Source organism: Mesoplodon mirus (assembly GCF_964341445.2).
Source record: "Mesoplodon mirus genome assembly, chromosome: 15".
Taxonomy (NCBI): domain Eukaryota; kingdom Metazoa; phylum Chordata; class Mammalia; order Artiodactyla; family Ziphiidae; genus Mesoplodon; species Mesoplodon mirus.
The window spans coordinates 48,271,430-48,291,572 of record NC_138991.1 but is presented as its reverse complement, the minus strand read 5'-3'; the positions used below and the strand labels follow the sequence as shown (position 1 = coordinate 48,291,572).

The 20,143-nt window shown below is 45.4% G+C and overlaps 1 protein-coding gene across 2 annotated transcripts in view; it reads right to left on the bottom strand.

The window, feature by feature from the left end:
- USP31 (ubiquitin specific peptidase 31) overlaps window positions 1–12,693 on the bottom strand; it is a 78,651-nt gene extending 65,958 nt beyond the window's left edge. For both annotated transcript variants that reach the window (XM_082600516.1, XM_082600517.1), the window contains exon 1: window positions 11,919–12,693. In XM_082600516.1, the coding sequence (XP_082456642.1) occupies window positions 11,919–12,548 (630 nt within the window). In that variant the 5' untranslated portion in view covers window positions 12,549–12,693. The remainder of the gene's footprint in view (window positions 1–11,918) is intronic.
- Window positions 12,694–20,143: the final 7,450 nt, after the last annotated feature.

Sequence of the window (20,143 nt, the reverse complement as noted above, 5' to 3'; positions counted from 1 at the left end):
ATGAATGGATAAACAAAATGTAGTACATATGTATAAAGGAATATTATTCCGCCATAAAAAGAAATGAAATGCTGTAACATACTACAACACAGATGAATATTGAAAACATTATTCTAAATGACATAAACCAGACACAAAAGGATTTTGTGTATTGTACTGTGTAATTCTACTTATATGGGATACCTAGAATAGGCAAATTCATAGAGACAGAAAGTAGAACACAGGTTACCAGGGACTAGATGGGAGTGATTGGTTAATGCATACAGAGTTCCTCTTTGGGATGATGAAAAGTTCTGGAAATGGACAGTGGTTGATGGTTGCACAACAGTGAATGTACTTAATGTCACTGAGCTGTACTTAAAGGCAACGAAAAGGGTAAATTTTATGTTGTGTATTTTACCACAACAAAAAATTGGAAAAAATGACAATAGACAAATGAGCAAAGAATGAATATAAACTGACAATAACAAATTTAAATTATAAAATCCAACTCATTCCAAAAATGGTTTGTGAGCATCCAACATGCACCATTCACTGGGCTGGGTGAAGTTTATGATCAAACTAGCAGCATTGTAATTTCTGTAATAAGAAGTCAAAAAGATGTCCCTAAGCTTCTGATGCAATGAGAACATGTTTGGAAATTTATCCTAAAGAAATAACATGACAAAACAAAAAGCTATACACATGATTCATGTTCATTATAATAAAAAAGAGTCTGGGGAAAACTGCCCAATAAAAGAGGACTGGATGATTAAATTATCACTTAGCAATATGATACCATATGTATCATTAAACATTAAGCAGTATTATGAATACTATTTAGAAACATGGAAAAATGTTTTATAAGTTGCATGAAAAAAAATTATAATACAAAATGGCCTGGCCAGGATAATAGCAGCTATGTAAAATATATGTATGTGGACAAGTACAAAAATGTAAACTGATGGCACTTCAAGGCAATGTGTTCAGTACAGTGAGAGCATAAATGTTATCATCACACTGCGCTGAGTTCAAGTTGAAGCTCTGCCCCTGCATATGTGTAAAGAACCAAACTAGATCAAATCAAAATAACAGATTTAGTGCTAGTTTATGTTGCTGGCTTGAAAGATATTTTTAAACACTCAGAAGGGGAGTTTAATAACAAATAAAAATCTCTAGCCGAAACTCTAGCCTACACGACTGAATATTTTCCTCCATGAGTTACCATGGGACCTCAAATACAACATGCCTAAAGTGGAATTTAGCACCTCTGAAAAGTTTTATGCTGCCTCAGTTTCCCAAATGTAACCAGGCTCCAAGAGGCTAAGATATATTCTGTTCTCCCTGAACCCCCCAGTTCTGCCCCTGCCCTCTCTCATCATCACCTCCCCATCCTCAATGTCCCTGGGCCTCTGAGTGATCATTCTTTGAAAAATAATAAAAGAAAAAGACAATGATACCACAAGCCTGTCTGAAATTCATTGGTGCTGCCCTCACAAGATGCTATTCTCTGACATGGCACCCAAAGAACAAAGTCAGAGATCTAACCTTGCCCAAAGCATCACTCAGTGACCTCCTCCCCAACCCATCCACCACCCTATCCTTCTGCTCCAACCACACTAGACCTTGAAATTTTCTGAATAAGCCAAGTTGTTAGAGGTTCTAAGCCTTTGCACTTGATAGGTTTTCTCCCCTGGAAAGGACTTTCCCACCTCTCCCCTTATCCACCTAGAGGATTCCGACCAAATCCTTCCAGACACAGCCAACGTGTTATCTCTCCAGTCCCCCCCAAGCCTCCCTTCCCTCCCTGGGGTCTACACGGCACTTCTATACATACCTCTATCACAGCACTCATCCTACCCTTCTGCAATTGTTTCTTAACCCCTGCCTTCCCTTCTAGACCCTGCATTCCTTAAGGGCATGGACCATCTCACTCATCCTGGCATAGCTCAGTGCTTCCCAACACAGGACCAGCACAAAAATGTGCTCGATAAATTTGTAGACTTAATGAATCATGACTACAGTATATCAACCTGAATTTGATTCTTAATGGGTATATAGCATTTTAAAAAATTTATTTATCTATGTATTTATTTTATTTTTGGCTGCGTAGGGTCTTCGTTGCTGTGAGCGGGCCTTCTCTAGTTGCAGCGAGCGGGGGCTACTCTTCGTTGCGGTGCGTGGGCTTCTCATTGCAGTGGCTTCTCTTGTTGCGGAGCATGGGCTCTAGGCGCGCGGGCTTCAGTAGTTGTGGCTGGCGGGCTCTAGAGCGCAGGCTCAGTAGTTGTGGCGCATGGGCTTAGCTGCTCCACAGCATGTGGGATCTTCCCAGACCAGGGCTCGAACCCGTGTCCCCTGCATTGGCAGGCAGATTCTTCACCACTGCACCACCAGGGAAGCCCCTCTTACTGGGTATAAACTGACGTTTCTGCAGCTCTACACTGTACTCAGGGCTAAGAGCAGGAAGTCAACCTAAATAAGCCAGGTTTCCTGACTCTGCTTTCCTGGTTTTCCGCCTATCTCTCTGCCCTTTTAACAAGTCCAACAAGTCCCTCCCTCCTCCTATCCTCTTATTTTTAGTTTCCCCCAAGGGCTTGGCCTTGGGCTTCTGACTACACACAATGCTCCTGGATTCAATTATCACCTCTATGCAGCTGAATCCAAGTCTACACAGCTAGTTCTAAATCGCACCATATTTCCAACTATTAAGACTCTCCTGGGGCTTCCCTGGTGGCGCAGTGGTTGAGAGTCCGCCTGCCGATGCAGGGGACACGGGTTCGTGCCCCGGTCCGGGAGGATCCCACATGCCGCGGAGCGGCTGGGCCCGTGAGCAGTGGCCGCTGAGCCTGTGCATCCGGAGCGCAGGCTCCGCAACGGGAGAGGCCACAACAGTGAGAGGCCCGCGTAACGCAAAAAAAAAAAAAAAAAAAAAAGACTCTCCTTAGATATCCCATGACCCCCAACCCCACATGTTCAAATTATATTCATGATCTTCTCTGCCCTTAGTGCCCTTTTTGGACTGCTCCACCTCTGTCAGATATCCCCTTATTTTCTCCATCACCCAGGTCTGAAACCTCGGTGTTTCCTTTACCTCTCCATCTCTTGGAGTCTCTTTAATGATGTCATGATGTCCTCCAAAACGTCTCTTAGATTCACCCTTTCCTCCTCCTTTTCCTCATGTCACACCTGTGATTGCCCTTTCCACGCACTTACTTTCTCCTCCATCTGATTCATTTTTGCTCACCATCAGAACCATTTTTCTAAAACATCTTTTTTCATCAAATCAGAGTCTGCACAGCTCAAGAAGCCTCAATTGAATCACTACTGATTGCAGCCTCAAGGCTAAATTGCTGTGACAGACTTTCAAGGGCACCCATCATCTGTCCCCTCTCATCCCCTCAGCCATCTTACATTTACTTGCCCTTCTCTCCAAATCAGTGGTTCTCAACCAGGGGCAATTTTGCCCCCCAGGGGACATGTGGCAATGTCTGGAGACAGTTTTGATTATCATGACTGGGGTGGGTGCAGGGGAGTACTACCAGCACCTAGTGGGTAGAGGACAGGGACACTGCTCAATATCCTAATACACCAGGACAGCCCCCCACAGCAAAGACTCATCTAGCCAATAATGCCAGGTATGTCAACAGTGCCAAGGCTAAAAAAAACTTCTGCAAATCAATTCCACACAGCAGACAGCCCAGTGGCCTCCCTGATCCTAGACAATGTGCCATGGCTGTGCCTTTGCTCAGAATATTTCCCCAACAATATGGAATGGCATCTCTCTTTCCCTTAACTATCCAAGCCTTATTTATCTTCAATTCCCATTCCAAGCAATATGCCACAGTTTTAAATACCACCTATAGACCAAAGAGTCCCATATCTTTATCTCTGGCCAGTCCCAATCTTCTGAACTCCAGACTTCCTTATCCAGCTGCCAACCAGATATCTCATGAGTGTCCTATTTAATACATCTGAAACTGAACTCCCGATCCCCCCAGAACTGCTGCTCCTCAAGTAAGTGCACAGCACCAGTAATCACTCTCTTGCTCAAAACAAACACCAGGGCGTTATTCTGGCTGCTCCCCTCGGCCTCAGTGCCTTCCCCAGAATCAATCCTTTAGCAAGTCCTGTCGAGTCTACCTCCAGATATATATCAAATCTATCCGCTTCTCCATCCCATCCACCACCTTCGCAAAACCTCCGAACTGGCCTCCCTGCTTCCACTCTATAGTCACTATTCAGACTCAATGATCACTTCACATTTCAAGGAAATCATGCCAGAACTCTGCTTAAAACCTGCAAAAGCTCCCCACTGCTCTTAGAATCAAATCTAAACCCCTAATCTTGGTCTACAAGGTGGTCCTACAGGATCCGCCTCTGCCTACCTGACCTTCTTTTCCAGCCTCATCTATCCCACACCCCTCCTAGCTCTCTAAGCCATGAAAAAGGCCTGTCAGACTTTCATATGGACCTCCAGCCCTGCCCCCTGCAGAGCCTTTTGAATACATTTTATCACTCCTGCCTGGCCACACCCATCATTCTCTCTCATACACCTTATCTTTTCCTTCTTAGCTCTAATAATTTTAAATTTCACATTTACCAGTGTGTGTTTAACATCTGCCTACCCTGTAACAATAAAAGTTCCAAGAAGGAATGGATCACGGGACCTGGCACCATTTTTTTACATTACCATACCGTTTGGTTTACCCCCATATACCCAATGACTAGCACAGCACGTGTCATGGAATTAGGAGTTCCATAAATTCATAAATTTGTAGAAGCTTAACTGCCAACAATAAATGAATGAATCTTCTACTTGCACTTCAGCTCACAACAATTTCACCCTTCTCTGAACTCCCACTGAACTTTCCCAGTCAATACAATTTTTTAAAAATTTCCCTATAGGGCTTCCCTGGTGGCACAGTGGTTGAGAGTCCGCCTGCCGATGCAGGGGACACGGGTTCGTGCCCCAGTCCGGGAAGATCCCACATGCCGCAGAGTGGCTGGGCCCGTGAGCCATGGCCGCTGAGCCTGCGCGTCCGGAGCCTGTGCTCCGCAACGGGAGAGGCCACAGCAGTGAGAGGCCCGCATACCGCAAAAAAAAAAAAAAATTCCCTATAAAACTGGTAAGTTCTCTGAGGGCAAGAACTTTGTCCTATAATCGTCATACTTAATCCTCTATTCCCAACCCTCTCCCCTAAACTAGTCCCTTTATACACAATAATTGCTCAGTAAATGTGGTTTAAGTCAGCAAACATGAGTCTATAATTGTCCCGTGTATTTTTATTCCCCAACTAGTCCTCTTCAATGCTTTTCTTGCACTTTCTCATGAGTCCCCTTTACCACCTGATAAGAAGCTGCACACATCAGGCGGACATGTCTGGAAAGAGAGACATACACGTTTAAGAAGAGTGGAGAATAGGCATACCTAGAGGAACAAAACTGACCTACGTGAAAGAAAATAAGTTTGAAAACTGAAGAACAGGGCAGTCACTTGAAAGAGGAAGCACGTGTCAGCGGCGAAGCCCTAGCATGCAGCATGGATGGGTCAGAGTCTTATCCTACACAGGATTTTGCTGGGCAGTCTGGTGAGGTGCATCAACAGTGTAAATGCACGTTCCCTCTGACTCAGCAACGCCACAGCTAAGACCCACTCCTTAGAAAAGGAGACTGGATATATGTTGAAGGATTGGCTATAATGGTTAAAAATTTTATACAACCAAAACACCCATCAGTGGGCTTCTATACAACTGTTAAAAAGAATGAGGTGGGGCCTCCCTGGTGGCGCAGTGGTTGAGAGTCCGCCTGCCGATGCAGGGGATACGGGTTCGTGCCCCGGTCTGGGAGGATCCCATATGCCGCGGAGCGGCTGGGCCCGTGAGCCATGGCCGCTGGGCCTGCGCATCCGGAGCCTGTGCTCCGCAACGGGAGAGGCCACAACAGTGAGAGGCCTGCATACCGCAAAAAAAAAAAAAAAAAAAAAAGAATGAGGTGGACTTGGATGTATTAACAAAAAACAATGAAAGCTATGGCTACCCGTGATATATTCTCAAGTCCAGTATAGGGGCATAAGGGAAAGCAAGTTACAGAACTCTATGGAGAGTATAAGCCCATCAATGTAAAAGATGTGTTTACATATGCATTTAAATGGTCTGAAAGGATAATTTTTTAAGGAAGTCTTCCCAAAAGTGCCTAAGTCTCAGGAGCAACAGCACATATATAAAGCTAGCTGCAGCTGACCTTATTTTCGCTACGATTTAGCACCGCAAACTTAGAGGAAAAAAATGCTACATGTTTCAATTCAGCACGTCCACCCTCCCTATTTATGTTTTATGTTGAGACCTGTCGCTTCAGTGGTTGTGCTGATAAGACGACCTCAGAACCAAGGCTCAGTGTGTGCATCGGCATCGCGGGGGGTGGTCAGAACTCTGGTTCTGCTCCCTCAGCCTCTAGCCAGCAGGTGAACCTTAGTTTCCTCATCCAGAAAGGCTGAGGACCACTCGCATCTCACCCACGTCTCCTTCCAAGTCTAAAATTTGATGATTCTCTCACCGCCCTTCTCCTTCAAAGATGTGGAACTTCACTAAAACAGAACTGACAGCATTTAACAGACGAGAACAGACCAGGAGGAGACATACTTTCTATTTAATACCATCACAAATCTGAATGTGACCGACACAATTTCTTTTTTTTTTTCCTATTTTTCAAATTAATTTGAGGAACACCCTAAAATCAGATCACTTCTTGGGAACCACTGTGAAATGTCAACGTAGTAAACAGCTTCACACAAACGAGGAAAACTTTTATCATAGGTCTGCAGCATAAAATCAGAGCTCCCCAGCATGAGTCCATGACAAAGTAAGGTGTGAAACTGAGCCAGCGGAAGCCCCTGATTGCTAGCTTGTCTGCCACTATTCATTTACACACATATACTCCCTTTGTAACCCAAGAACTCTCACTAATAAATAAGCACCACCAGGCACCAAAGTTCAAGGAAAAACATGTGGGAGAGAAAATTTGATTCATCAATTACTTTTTGTTTTCCTGCAAATTTGAAAGGAGTCTCCACATTTCTTTTATCAGTAGATCACTCTATTCTAGCTGTTCTTTGGAAGCACAGTTTGAAAACTGCTGCTATAAAACCTATCTTTGTTACTTGAAAGATGACGTTCCATCTTTCACTTGCTGCAAAAGGGCACCGAGTACTAGAAATCAGAAAGCATCTGTAGGAACCTGGAGCACTCAAGCTAGCATCCTATTAAAGTTATGACAATAGGCTTATTTCCTCTTAAAGCAGCATATTGAGCATTCAGGTTTCAAAATGATTTACTTACTGTCATAGTTTTACTAAGACAGTGATCCAAGGATCCTGCCAGTAAAGTCCAACCTTTACTCTAGTGCTGCAGCAAACACAGAGAAGAAAAAGTAACAAGATAACCACTAAAGGCTGGGTAAGTACGGAAAACTTGCACTAAGGAAGTTCAAAACATTCCTCCAACAGTTTCTTAACCTCAGCACTACTGACATTTGGGGCTGGATAATCCTTTTTGAGGGATACTGTCCTGCATGTTGTATGACACTTAGCCCCAAACCTGGAGTCTCCCCACTAGTTGCCAGCAGCACCCCAACCCAGTTGTGACACCCAAGTATGTGTCTCCAGACATCACCAAATGTCCCCAGAAGTGAGGGGGTAGGGGAGGCAAAAGTGCCCTGGTTGACAACCACTACTCTATCAGCAGGAGAAAAAGGACTGCACAAAAAAAGCAAAAGATATAAGCGGCAGCTAGAAAAGTTTCTTAAAGCTTACCAAAATTGGACCAGTCAACTTCTTTCATTCTGGAAAATGAAAATCCAACCATAACAACCATCTAGCTCATCCAAAACCAAAAATCCATTTACCTGGCAAGCTCCTAAAGCTGAAATCAATGTGGTTAGAATCCGAATTGAAAATCTTACAAACAAAATTGTTAGGAACTTAAAGAAGTTTTAGGACGATAAAAGTACATGCAAAGACATACTAAGTGCTTTTCGAGACCTCAAGGCAAATTATCTCAAGATGGCAAATTGGTTTTATCTCCTCTGCCAACTGGTAGTGGCTGCCTGGAGCCCAGAATTCAACAGGATTCTGAGGCTGAATGTGAGTTCAAGAAGAGTAGAAAAGAGTATCTGCCTCAAATATCAATGTGTGCCACCAGCAGGTGAGGGGGGCGTGGTGACTGGTGTGCCCGCATCCTCTTGCTTGGTGCTTCAACTTCCTTTGTGGCTCACAGGCAGGCATAGTGTCTTCCCCACGTGAGAGTGCCTGGCACATGGTAGGCGAAGCACTTTGGTGGGCTGCCTACAAGGCAATCCCCTCCTTTACTCATCTCTTCTATTAAGGCAGGAAAACCCAAATACCACCTTCCTGCCTCCATGGCAACTGGGGTGGTCAAGTGACATGATTATAGTTAATGAGATGTCAGTAGAAGCCTGTTGAGGGGGCTTCTGGAAGAACTTTTATTTCCCTAATGACTTCCTGGATTGACTGGGTAGAAAACTCTGAGGTGACAAACATTAAGGACAAAAGGTCACTGATAGCTAAGGACAACAGAATGGAAACACAGAATGGTATGGGTCCTAGCTGGGCCCATAAAGCCACTGCACCACCTTAGAACCACCTACCTCCAGACTTCTTACAGGTGAGTTAATTCAACATCTTTATTGCTTAAGGCACCATCGTTAGGGCTTCTTCTTTCTGGTGCTGAAGGCACTCCTAACTGACTGAATAAACCTTCAACAGAGGGAGGTGAATGAATGAATGCAAAGTGAAATCTACTAACGGTTCAAAAGATTACATTTTTTAAAAACAAGGCCTCAGGGTAGGGGTGGTGGTGTGATGAACTGGGAGATTGGGATTGACATATATACACTAATATGTATAAAATGGGTAACTAATAAGAACCTGCTGTATAAAAAAATAAATAAAATAAAATTCAGAAAAAAAAACCAAGGCCTCTAAGAATCTGTTCAACTTTGCCAAAGCATGCTTTTCTAGAATTATTGACCCAATTCTGTTACAGCTTTTTAATTGATAAAAAAGTAAACACAATCTCTTAAAAAGCAATGGAAGTGTTCACATACAAAAATGCTGTAGAAATTGATTTTCACATTTTGGAAAAGAATGGAAAACCAAACTTAAAACACTAGGCTGTGACCTTGAAAAGTCTGCAACTGCTGTGGCTACCTGCAGGCACAGATAGGCAAAAAGAAAAAGACCGACAGTAGCTGGCTGGCTGCCATTCCCTCCTACTTTCTTATTTTGAGATCTCTGACATGAATCTCTTTTTTTCCAGTCCCTATCCCAGTCAAGTATTTCCATTCAAATTTCCAAGATCAAACAACAACCATTTTTTTCTTTTTGAGAAAAACAGGGTAGAACATAAATAAATATAAATAACATGTAAGTAAAATGTATTAAATGGAGAGGAGTGGACCTTGGCAGTGTTGTTCCTCAGTAAGACAGTAGGTCCTCAACCAAGCTGATTCCCTTAGATAGCTGACCAATTTATATTTTAATCAAATCATTTACTCATACTTAAATAAGTGTATTTTAGAAAGAAACTTCATAGCACCAATGGAATGACAGTACCATTTGCCAAAAATAGAAGACAGGGCTTCCCTGGTGGCGCAGCGGTTAAGAATCCGCCTGCCAATGCAAAGGGTTCGAGCCCTGGTCCAGGAAGATCCCACATGCTGCAGAGCAATTAAGCCCATGCGCCACAACTACTGAGCCTGCACTCTAGAGCCCGCGAGCCACAACTACTGAGCCTGTGTGCCACAAGTACTGAAGCTCATGCAACTAGAGCCTGTGCTCCACAACAAGAGAAGCCCGCGCACCACAACAAAGAGTAGCCCCTGCTCGCCGCAACTAGAGAAAGCCCGCACGCAGCAACGAAGACCCAATGCAGCCAAAAATAAATAAATTTATTTTAAAAAAGACAAATGTAAAGACAAATCCAATGAAGACATAACCTTATTAAATTCTAGCTACTGTTGCCTATTCAGATCTCTAAACTTGAAGCTTATTCTCTATTTTTTTTAAAAAAGGGGCTTCCCTTGTGGCACAGTGGTTAAGAATCTGCCTGCCAATGCAAAGGACACGGGTTCGAGCCCTGGCCCGGGAAGATCCCACATGCCACGGAGCAACTAAACCTGTGCGCCACAACTACTGAGCCTGCGCTCAAGAGCCCGCGAGCCACAACTACTGAGCCTGCGTGCCGCAACTACTGAAGCCTTTGCGCCTACAGCCCATGCTCCACAACAAGAGAAGCCACTGCAATGGGAAGCCCACGCACAGCAACGAAGAGTAGCCTCCGCTTGCCGCAACTAGAGAAAGCCCGCGCACAGCGGGGACAACCCAACACAGCCAAAAAATACATAAATAAAATAAATAAACAAATTTAAATTAAAAAGGTGGGGGAGTGAGCAAGAGGTGTTAAAGACAAGCTAACCACCAAGCTGAGACTTTCTCTTGGGCATGATCAGGACAGAAAGAGAACAGAAAAGGAATTAACTTTCTTATTGTGTGATTTCATTCTATTTAGTTCTATTTATATCCATTTCCCACCTAAAAGTATCCCTTATACAATCCCAAATCATCTTCCCCTTATTGCTTAGAGTAAGAGCCCATTTCCTTGTACTACAGCCTAAATTTATGATCCTACACCACCTGGCCCCAGCCCACCACTCACACTCCGCTCTCAGCACGCAGGCACTCACAACAAGGACCCAAGGCCACATCTAGCCCCACTGCCTGTTTCTGTACGGCCTATGAGCTACGAATGATTTGGAGAGATGAATACTTGTAATCAATTTGACAACAGGGAACATTAATTTTCAACTCCAATTAAGTTAAACGTTGTACTCTCCAAAAAAAGAGTCCCATGCTTCTCATTAGTAGACCTGTATTACAAAATATTGTACTCAATTACTGTAACATTTTTATTTTAGGCAATAAAAAATGTGTAGAAATGTGTCTTTTCTTGTTATATACGTATCTACATAATATCCTCGGGTTTGCATCTTGACCAGCAGAGCCTAAAACATTTGCTATGCAGCCCTTTACAGAAAGAATTTGCCCATCCCGGAGCTACAATGCGGGTCAAGTACACCAGGCTCTTTCCCGTCTCAAGGTGTCCACACTTGCCTTACACCTGGGGACCGCTTTCCCCTGAGTTCCTCAAGGCTGGTCTTCCCTGTGGTTACTCAAGTCTCAGAACATCACCTCCTCCGAGAAGTCACCCTAACCCATGTAACATACCCTGCCAGCACATCAGTCACATCACCAGGTGTTACTTCCTTCAAACCACTGTCTGGTACCACCTCTTTAATTTGTTAAAGTTTTTAATACTAAAAATAATAATGGCAGCAAATACTCATAGCACTGCACACAATGGAAGCATTTTACATACCAGGTTGAATGCTATAAAAGTGCCAACCTGTAAGTCAGAACGGTCAACAGTGGGTAACTTCATAGGGTTCAACCCAACATATCAACTTGTTAGCAGCTCACAACCACCTATGAGGTAGGTACCAGATGAGGAAATTGTGGCACAGAGAGGTAGAGTAACCTGCCAGAGGTCACACCGCTAGTAAGTGGCAGAACAAGGATTTGAACCCAAGTTCAACACTCCCACCCCCAAGAATGTAAGTTCCAGGATGGCAGACGGTCTTGCCCACTGTCCCATCCCTCCCCTGTGCCCATCAAAGGGCCCGCCACGTACCAAGCCCTTACAAATGCGCGATGCATGAATGAGTGAAGGACTGTCCCTCGCAATCTGCGCCATCTGCCCGGACTCGCGGCCCGCTCCTCTTTCCTTAGGCAACCAGAGCATCAGTCCTCCGGCCGCGACGGAAGCGGGGAAGGAAGCTCTGGGCAGGCGGGTGCCCCAGGGGCTCACCTTGAAGTCGCGGCTGTGCTGCGGGGTGTACTCCAGGGTCCAGAGGGCCCGCACCAGGTGCGCCAGCTGCTCGGTGACCTCACCGTGGCCCTGCGCGCCGCGCCCCGCGGGCTGCTCGGGGTCAGGCGAGGGCTCGGGCCGCCCCGCCCGGTACTGGCCGAGCGCCAGGTACTCGGCGAAGAGCTCGGTGTTGCTGAGGCACTGAAGCGTGGCGTTCATGAAGCACGTGTTGCCGTGGTTCCGGAGCCCCGCCACCCCGGGCACCGGCTCCGCGGCGCAGGCGGGCGGCGCGGGCGAGGCGGGCGAGGCGGGCGGCGGCGGGCACGGCGGCGGCGTGGGCGCGGCCGTGGGCCCGGGCGGGAAGCAGCTGCGGAGGCCGCCGCGGTCCGGGGCGGCGCCCTCGGAGCTAAGGTGCGAGAGCGTGGACAGCGTCTTGAGGACGCGGCTCATGAAGCTACCCACCGAGCGCGCCGACGAGGGCGAGGAGGGCGCGGCCGGCCCGGGGCCCCCAGCGCCGCCGCCGCCGCCCGCGCGGCCGCTCCGGAACAGCCGCTTGCTGAAGGAGCGCTTCTCCTTCCCGCCCGCTGCCGCCGCCGGCGGCCCGGGCCCGGGCGCCGTTACCTTGGACATGGCGGTGGCCGCCGACGCTCATCACCGCGTCCGCCCGCCCGGCCCGCGTCCCCGCCACGGCCGCCGCCGCATCCCGCCGCGCCGCGCCTCACCGGGACGGGGGTCTCGACGCCCCACACACCTCAGAGCGCCGCGGAGCCAGCAAGCGAGCCGCGGCCGGCGGGGCGGGCGGGAGCGCGCGAGATCCGCCCAGCTGGGCCGCTCACGTGACCCGCCTCCCAGCGCCCCCGCCCCGCGTTGAAGCCGCCGCGGCCGCCATGTTGACTCCGGGAACGGAGCTGCCTCCCCAGCCAGACGCGATGACTGGCGGCTCCGGGCGCGGTACTGCTCCGTGAAGCCCGAGGGAGGCCATGTCTAGTGTGGTCAAGGTCCAGGCGCCGCGGGGTAGCGCTGGGCTAGCGCTGGGCTAGCGTTGGGTGGTGGACGCCCCGGGGTGGGACTCCGTCTTGACTGATCTGATGGTGGAGGCCTTGGGAAAGTGCAGGAATCAGGACGCCCCCTTACCATACTCTGGAAGAGGTGATGGACATGGCCCTGACCGATCCTGGGCAAGCCAGCCCCGCCAGGCTCCCGAGGGACCCCGACGGTCTGCTTGCCCACTCGAACGCCATCGCAGAGCCTGGCACGTTTCGGCCAGGCTTGTCTTCCAGGCGGCACTTTGGGGTCGCGGTGAAACTATATTATCAGAATACCTTCCTTTTCAGACCCCCCTGAGCTCTACCATCATTCATTCATTCATTCAACAGTTACTGTTAGTGCCAAGCACGGTCCTAGACGCTGGGAGTACGACGAAGTGTGAAACTAACAGGGTTTCTCCGTGCTCTCTTGTTAGTGGATGCTGATAATAGCTGCCGTTACAAGCATTGCGCTAAGCAGGCAATCTCTCCTTCAATCTTCCATTCAATTCCTTTGAGATTGGTAGACTCTTACCCATTTCAAACCCAAGTATGTTTCAAAGCCCCTAGAGTTGGCTTCTAAACAAAAGGTCACAGACCCACAAATATAGGTGGGTCCTATCAGGTGGTCCTATCAGCGAATGAAGAATTCTGGTGTTTCAATCATACTATTATTACTTTAAGTGACTTGACTTAGTGTTGCGGAGAATATAAGGAATGGCAAGGACTCCGGCAAATTGCAAATCAACATCCTTCTGAAGGGGGTGGCTGCCACTCAGCTCCAGCCAATTGTTCCCATGCAGAAATGAGGGCTCAGATCATCTGATTCTTTAAGAGAAGTTGGAAATCCTATTTTTAAATGTTGGTTCAATTAAAAAAGAAGAAAATAGTGCAAAAAAAAAACCCAAAAAAGTACATCTTTGTGCTGCCAGATCCACTGGTTTATGACCTCCTCTCTGTAGATTCTCCTCTTTGCTAACCCTTCGCCTGAGTCCTGGTTACTGCAGAACGGAGAAATCAGGGAAAGGAGAGCCTTTCCTCTTTCAGAACATAAATCCCACCTTACACCGTATTTCAAAGTAAATGGCTTTTGCCTCTGACCTCCCACCCCGCAGTAAGCAAGACCCTTATGCTGATACCCAGTGGATTCTTTGCACTAGTCCCCAAATCACCTTGCAGACGTGTTTAAATTTTTTCAAACATGAAATTGTGGCGGAGGAAGGGACAAGAAAAGGAAGAGCTTTTGGTGAAATTTCAAGCAGTCTGACATTTTATCACAATATCAGCCATTATGCTGAAAGTTTGTTTGTTTGCTTGCTTGCTTGTTTCTATTATATGGGAAGGGTCTTGGGGCTGTGGGCTCTCTCTGTAGATTTCAATCTAACTTGGGAGTTAGCCCCCAAACTTTGCTTCCCCATGCTGCCTTTATTTATTTGTTTATTTATTTTAGCACTTCTCCATTTTGGACTCATGTCCATAGCACCAATCACACTTGCTCAAAATCCGCAAAAGACTGTCAGCTCTTAAGGCAGAGATTAGCTCTCTTTTGCTGACCATAGATGCCCAGCACTGACCATGGTTCTAATAAATGTTTGGTTGAATGAATAAACTGTCTTAGAAGGAAACTGAGCATAGCAACAGCTTTTCATCCCTCACGTCTTATGCCCTGAGCCTATCTCCAATTTCAGCCTCAGCTATAAACTGTGTAAGTCATTGCCACCCACCACCCACCACACCCCCCACACACCCCCGCCACTTCAAAAGCCTGCTGTTTCTTTGCTTTTCTGCTTGAGGATTCTCCCTAACGCCAGGGAACTCACTAGGTGGAGTGGAATTAATAAACCCCCTCCCCTAAGCAGGGGCAACCTGCAACCAGTGGGAAATATCAGCTGGTGGAAAAACATCCCAGCCTCCCATCCTTTGGATGGACAACTGTGGGGTGCATCCAACAGAGTTCTTCACAGAGTCTCCAGCAAGATTGAGCCCCAGTTGCCCTCCATAGTAACCAGTTCAATAATGCACCCTTTTCTAGATCTCTTTACTTCCCTGTCTCAGTCTTCCTACTCCCTCAGTCCTGCTTCCGGGATCACCTCCCAAACAGACTATCTGCACCCAGGTCTTTGTCTCAGGCTCTGATCTAAGGGGAACCCAAACTGAGATATTGAGTCACTTTAATTAGAACTGGGGAATTCAAACCCAAGACAGATCTGGAATTGGTTGAGATGGGGTTTTCTTTTTTTTTTTTAAAGGAATTTTGCCTTTTTTTTTTTTTTTTTTTTCTTATGGCTGTGTTGGCTCTTAGTTTCTGTGCGAGGGCTTTCTCTAGTTGCGGCAAGTGGGGGCCACTCCTCATCGCGGTGCGCGGGCCTCTCACTATCGCGGCCTCTCGTTGCGGAGCACAGGCTCCAGACGCGCAGGCTCAGTAATTGTGGCTCACGGGGCTAGTTACTCCGCGGCATGTGGGATCCTCCCAGACCGGGGCATGAACCCGTGTCCCCTGCATCGGCAGGCAGACTCCCAACCACTGCGCCACCAGGGAAGCCCGAGATGGGGTTTTCTTTTAGCTGCTGCAAACAATCCTTGGCCTTGTCCACCAATGCACCTTGTCCACTTGACTGTCCTGACAGCTGCTTTCCAGAACATCATTCCTTCCTTTACATGCATGCCTGGCAGACAGTGGGTATTAACAAGAGTTCTTTTTTTTTAATTTATAAAACGGAGAGTGGTCAAAGACCAGTGGAAATTTACCACCCTGCTCCTCTTCTTTATACTGGAGCCTTAGGCAAAATATGACCACATTGCCTGGGCCCTCCTTTCCATTTTCCTCACTTGTCCGAGCCAGCTACTCAGCATCCCGTGGCTATCATGTGCTTTGAAGAAAGTAGGGCACCTTAGCACCTCCTTAGCACCACCACGCAGCGGGGGCAAACTATGGTTCACCACACCCCTTTGAACTTTGCCCCCTCCCCTAGCCCAGTACCACCTAGTTGTCACTCCCACCTTTTCCCACCAACATGTAGCTGAAATCCAAAATGTAGTTGCTATAGTTCAGCAGTAATTGGAGGCTGGTTTCCTTGGTCACCAGAGTCCAGTAAAATACAGTTCTCTCTGATGTTACTCACGTGGGAGTGTCCTCCAATCACTGCTTCTAGTCCAGCATTATGGAATGTCTTGTTCTTCCCCCATACCCTCATGCAATTTGATCCAGACCCATGGGCCTTTGCTCAAGATGTATTCTGTATGCCAAACACCTTTCCCTGGGCCTCTTCATTTACACAAGTGCTCCCCATCCTTAGAGTCTTACCTTAGGTGTCACCTGTTCCAGGAGGTGTCCCTTCCGCAGGCTCTCTTGGCACCTCTCAGTCATGACACTAATTTTACCATATTGGAAGTCAGCTTACAATCTGTCACTTGCCCTAAGGTATAGACTTCAACCCAACAGAGTCTCCTCTTACCCATTACTGGATAATTAGTAAGGTAGCCATTGTATAGCATATTGATTATTTGGCAGCAGTATATCTAAACAACATCTGAACTCCTTAATGAGACATATGAACCCTCTTCCAAATCTGGCCCCTTTTACCATTCCACTCCAGGCTTATTGGTCCCCAAAGGGCTCCAAAGCCATCTTATCCCAGCTTGACCAGAATAGGCTTGGAAAAGAATTCCTAGTTGGAGCACTCAGATGGTCCTTCTTTAAGACCCACCCCAAACAACATTCTATAGTAAATCGTCCACTCTCTATACCCACCCCTTACCCCCAAACTAGGGAAACAACAAATTAGAAACAACAGTGCAGTGAGTAATGTTGTGATCTAAATTTGGTCCATCCCTGCAACTATCTACTTAAGCTGACACCTTGGGCCAAAGGGTATGCAAATTTCATATTTTGACACCTAGTATGTCAAGCTCACCTCCAGAAAGGTTTTATCCTGTCAACAATGAATGGGGTGTGCACATTACCCAAACCCTAGACAGTACTGAGTTTTTCAGTCTTTTTCACATTGGCAAATTCAATGAAAAAAATGATGGCGCATTAATGTACTTTTATCTGTAGGAGTGAAGTGGAACAACATGTTCTGGTCTTCTACCATCCAACATCTAAACAGACTTCCTTTTTGAAGAGGATACCAAATTAGACAGGACAATTCAAACTCCATTATGAAAACTGAGCAGGGCATGGGGAGAAAGTATTTGCCTTCCCACCCCTGGAAGCTAGAGCCCAGGAAGATCACCTAAGAAAGACCAGTCAGGTGCTCCCACCTGAACCTTGGCTCTGGATGTATAGATACAAGCTTAGTTGGAGATAATTAGTGAATCTAGTGGCTCTATATTCAGCAGAAGGTCCAGTGGTGGCAGTGCCAATGATGGAGGCAGTGAGTGTCCAGCTGGCTGCTCTAGTGGCAAGTTCTTACTGGTGTCTGCCTACCTACGTTTCTGTCCAAGCCTGTTTCTCCAGCTCTGTTTATTCTGCGACCTAACCTAATAGGCTTCCTATACATTGCTTTATTGCTGAAACTAACTAGTGTCAGTTTCCGTTGTTTGCAATCAAGAAAACGACTAATAATGCCTTTTAGTTAGCAATTTGTATTTTTGCTGCTGTGATTTACCTGTACACATCATTTGCCTATTTTTTCTTTGGTGTGTTCCTTTTATAAATGTTGATCAGTAAAAGTACTTTGTATATGAGTTATTCCTTGGTCTATGCAATTTCATTTGGTTATTTACCTTTTACCATATTTGCAGTATCTTTATATCAAATAGAGAATTTAAATTATTTTATATAGTCAGATTGATCAATTTTTTTCTATAAAGATTTCTTTCTTTCTTTCTTTTTTTTTAAACATGCTTAGGAACTCCAAGATCATAAGAATACTCATCTGGGCTTCCCTGGTGGCGCAGTGGTTAAGAATCTGCCTGCCAATTCAGGGGACACGGGTTCGAGCCCTGGTCAGGGAAGATCGCACATACCGTGGAGCAACTAAGCCTGTGAGACACAACTACTGAGCCTGCGCTCTAGAGCCCAGGAGCCACAACTACTGAGCCCACATGCCACAACTACTGAAGCCTGCGCACCTAGAGCCTGTGCTCTGCAACAAGAGAAGCCACCGCAATGAGAAGCACATGCACCGCAGTGAAGAGTAGCCCCCGCTCGCCACAACTAGAGAAAGCCTGCATGCAGCAACGAAGACCCAACTCAGCCAAAACATAAATAAATAAATGTATATATATATATATATATATATATATATATATATATAAAAGAATACTCATCTCTGTTTTCATTTAGTGCTGTTATGGTTTCTATTTTTTTTCTTTTTCTTACTGTTAATGTTGGTTCCACCTGGAATTTATTTTTGTGAAGGAAATGAGGTAAGGATCTTGCCTTTTTCCCCACTCACGTGGCTAGCCAGTTGTCCCAGCACCTTTTTTTTTTTCTAATCTAACCTTTTTCCACTGCTTCAAAATACCACTTTTTATCACATACTAAACCCCACATACATTTAGGGTTTTTAAAAATTATCTTCTCATTGATGTGTCTTTATATTCCATGATAATATATAGAATATATTGAAATGTTTGGTAGGGCAATACCTCCTAGTATTTTATTGGCTGTTCACTTATTCTCTCAGATGAATTTAATTATTGGGGGGATTATTTATATAGATTACTTTAAGGAAAATTGACATCATCATAATATTTATCTTCTTACCTGAGAATAAAGTATATCTTTTAAAAATTAGACAAGGGCTCTCCACGTCCCTCAGAGTACTACAGTTTCCTTCCATAGGTTTGTGTAACATTAATAAGTTTGTTCCTGTTTTTTGATATTATGAATGGGATATTTTTGTGCCATTATATTTTCTGTTGTTTATCTCTAGGGCAAAATTATTTTTGTAACCAACCACCTTGATGTACTTTAGTTGTTTCTCATAATTTTCAGTTAATTCTCTTGTGTTTTTCAGGAATTAGTATCAATGCATGAAATAGTAACCTGGCCTCTTCCTTTAAAATATTTGTACCTCATTTGTTCCTTTCTCTTGTCTAATTGCCCTTCTAGAATGCTGTTAAGTAATAGCAGTGAGAGTGGGAAAGCCTGCACTGTTCCTGACATTATGCTTCACCATTAAGCATGGTGCTTACTTTTGGTTTGAGAGATATATTATTTATTGCATTAAAGTAGTATCCATTTGTTTCTACTTCAGAAAGTGTTATTATCAGAAATGGATCTTGAATCTTATCAAATGCCTCTGGGCACCAAGAGAAATGAGCATATGCTTTTATATCCTTTGACCGGTATACTCATCACAAGTTCTTGGTAGCAAACAATATAAACTACTTTCAGCTAACTTAAACAGAAAGGGAGTTTATTGGAAGGATGGATATCAAACAGCCCACAGAACTGTCAGAAGAGCTTCAGAATCAGACTTGGGAAACCAAGGAAGACAGTACATAGTTTCTTGTAAGAGCTCTTCCTTAAAAACCACTTACACATGAGTTCTCATCTTGGGGTCTGGTTCTGGGGAATTGGTCTAAAGCAAAGATGATTTAACTTAGTCCCTGCCCTCAAAGGCTGACATACCATCTAATGAATTACACTGTAACACCTGGACATTGCCATAGAAATACAAATGAAATCCTGTGACAGTACAGAGAGGAAGTTAATAACTCAATTGGGAGGAGATAGTGAACACTGCATTTAGAAAGTGTTAGTCAATCTGGGTTTTTAAGAACGAATAGGAGTGGACCGGATAGGAAATGTAGTATGGAGATGAAGTGTTATAGGCAGAGATAAAATGGCCAAAAACTTACAATTACAAATAACATGTGGTTCCTATGAATTTAGGAATTCAAAATGTAGTGAGTGAAGTTGGGAAGCCGAATGGCTCTCAGAGAAATTATAATGCAAGGGTTAATTAAGGGCTAGAATAAACAAGATGCTGTTCTTGCCTCAGAGAGTGAAGCTGGGTTTGGAAGAAAGAAAATAAGTTTTCTATGCAAAGAAAGGAGTAAAGGAAATTTAAGAAGAGAAAATCACATGTGTAATGACACAGGACATGAAAAGGATTCATATGTCAAGGAAACGCAAGTTCAGGGTAGCTATATAGACTCATCCATACATTATAAGCAAAGTATGTTCCTGTCATTCATTTCCTTTTGAAAGGAAAAGTCTCAGTGTGGTGCTAGTATGTTTTGTAA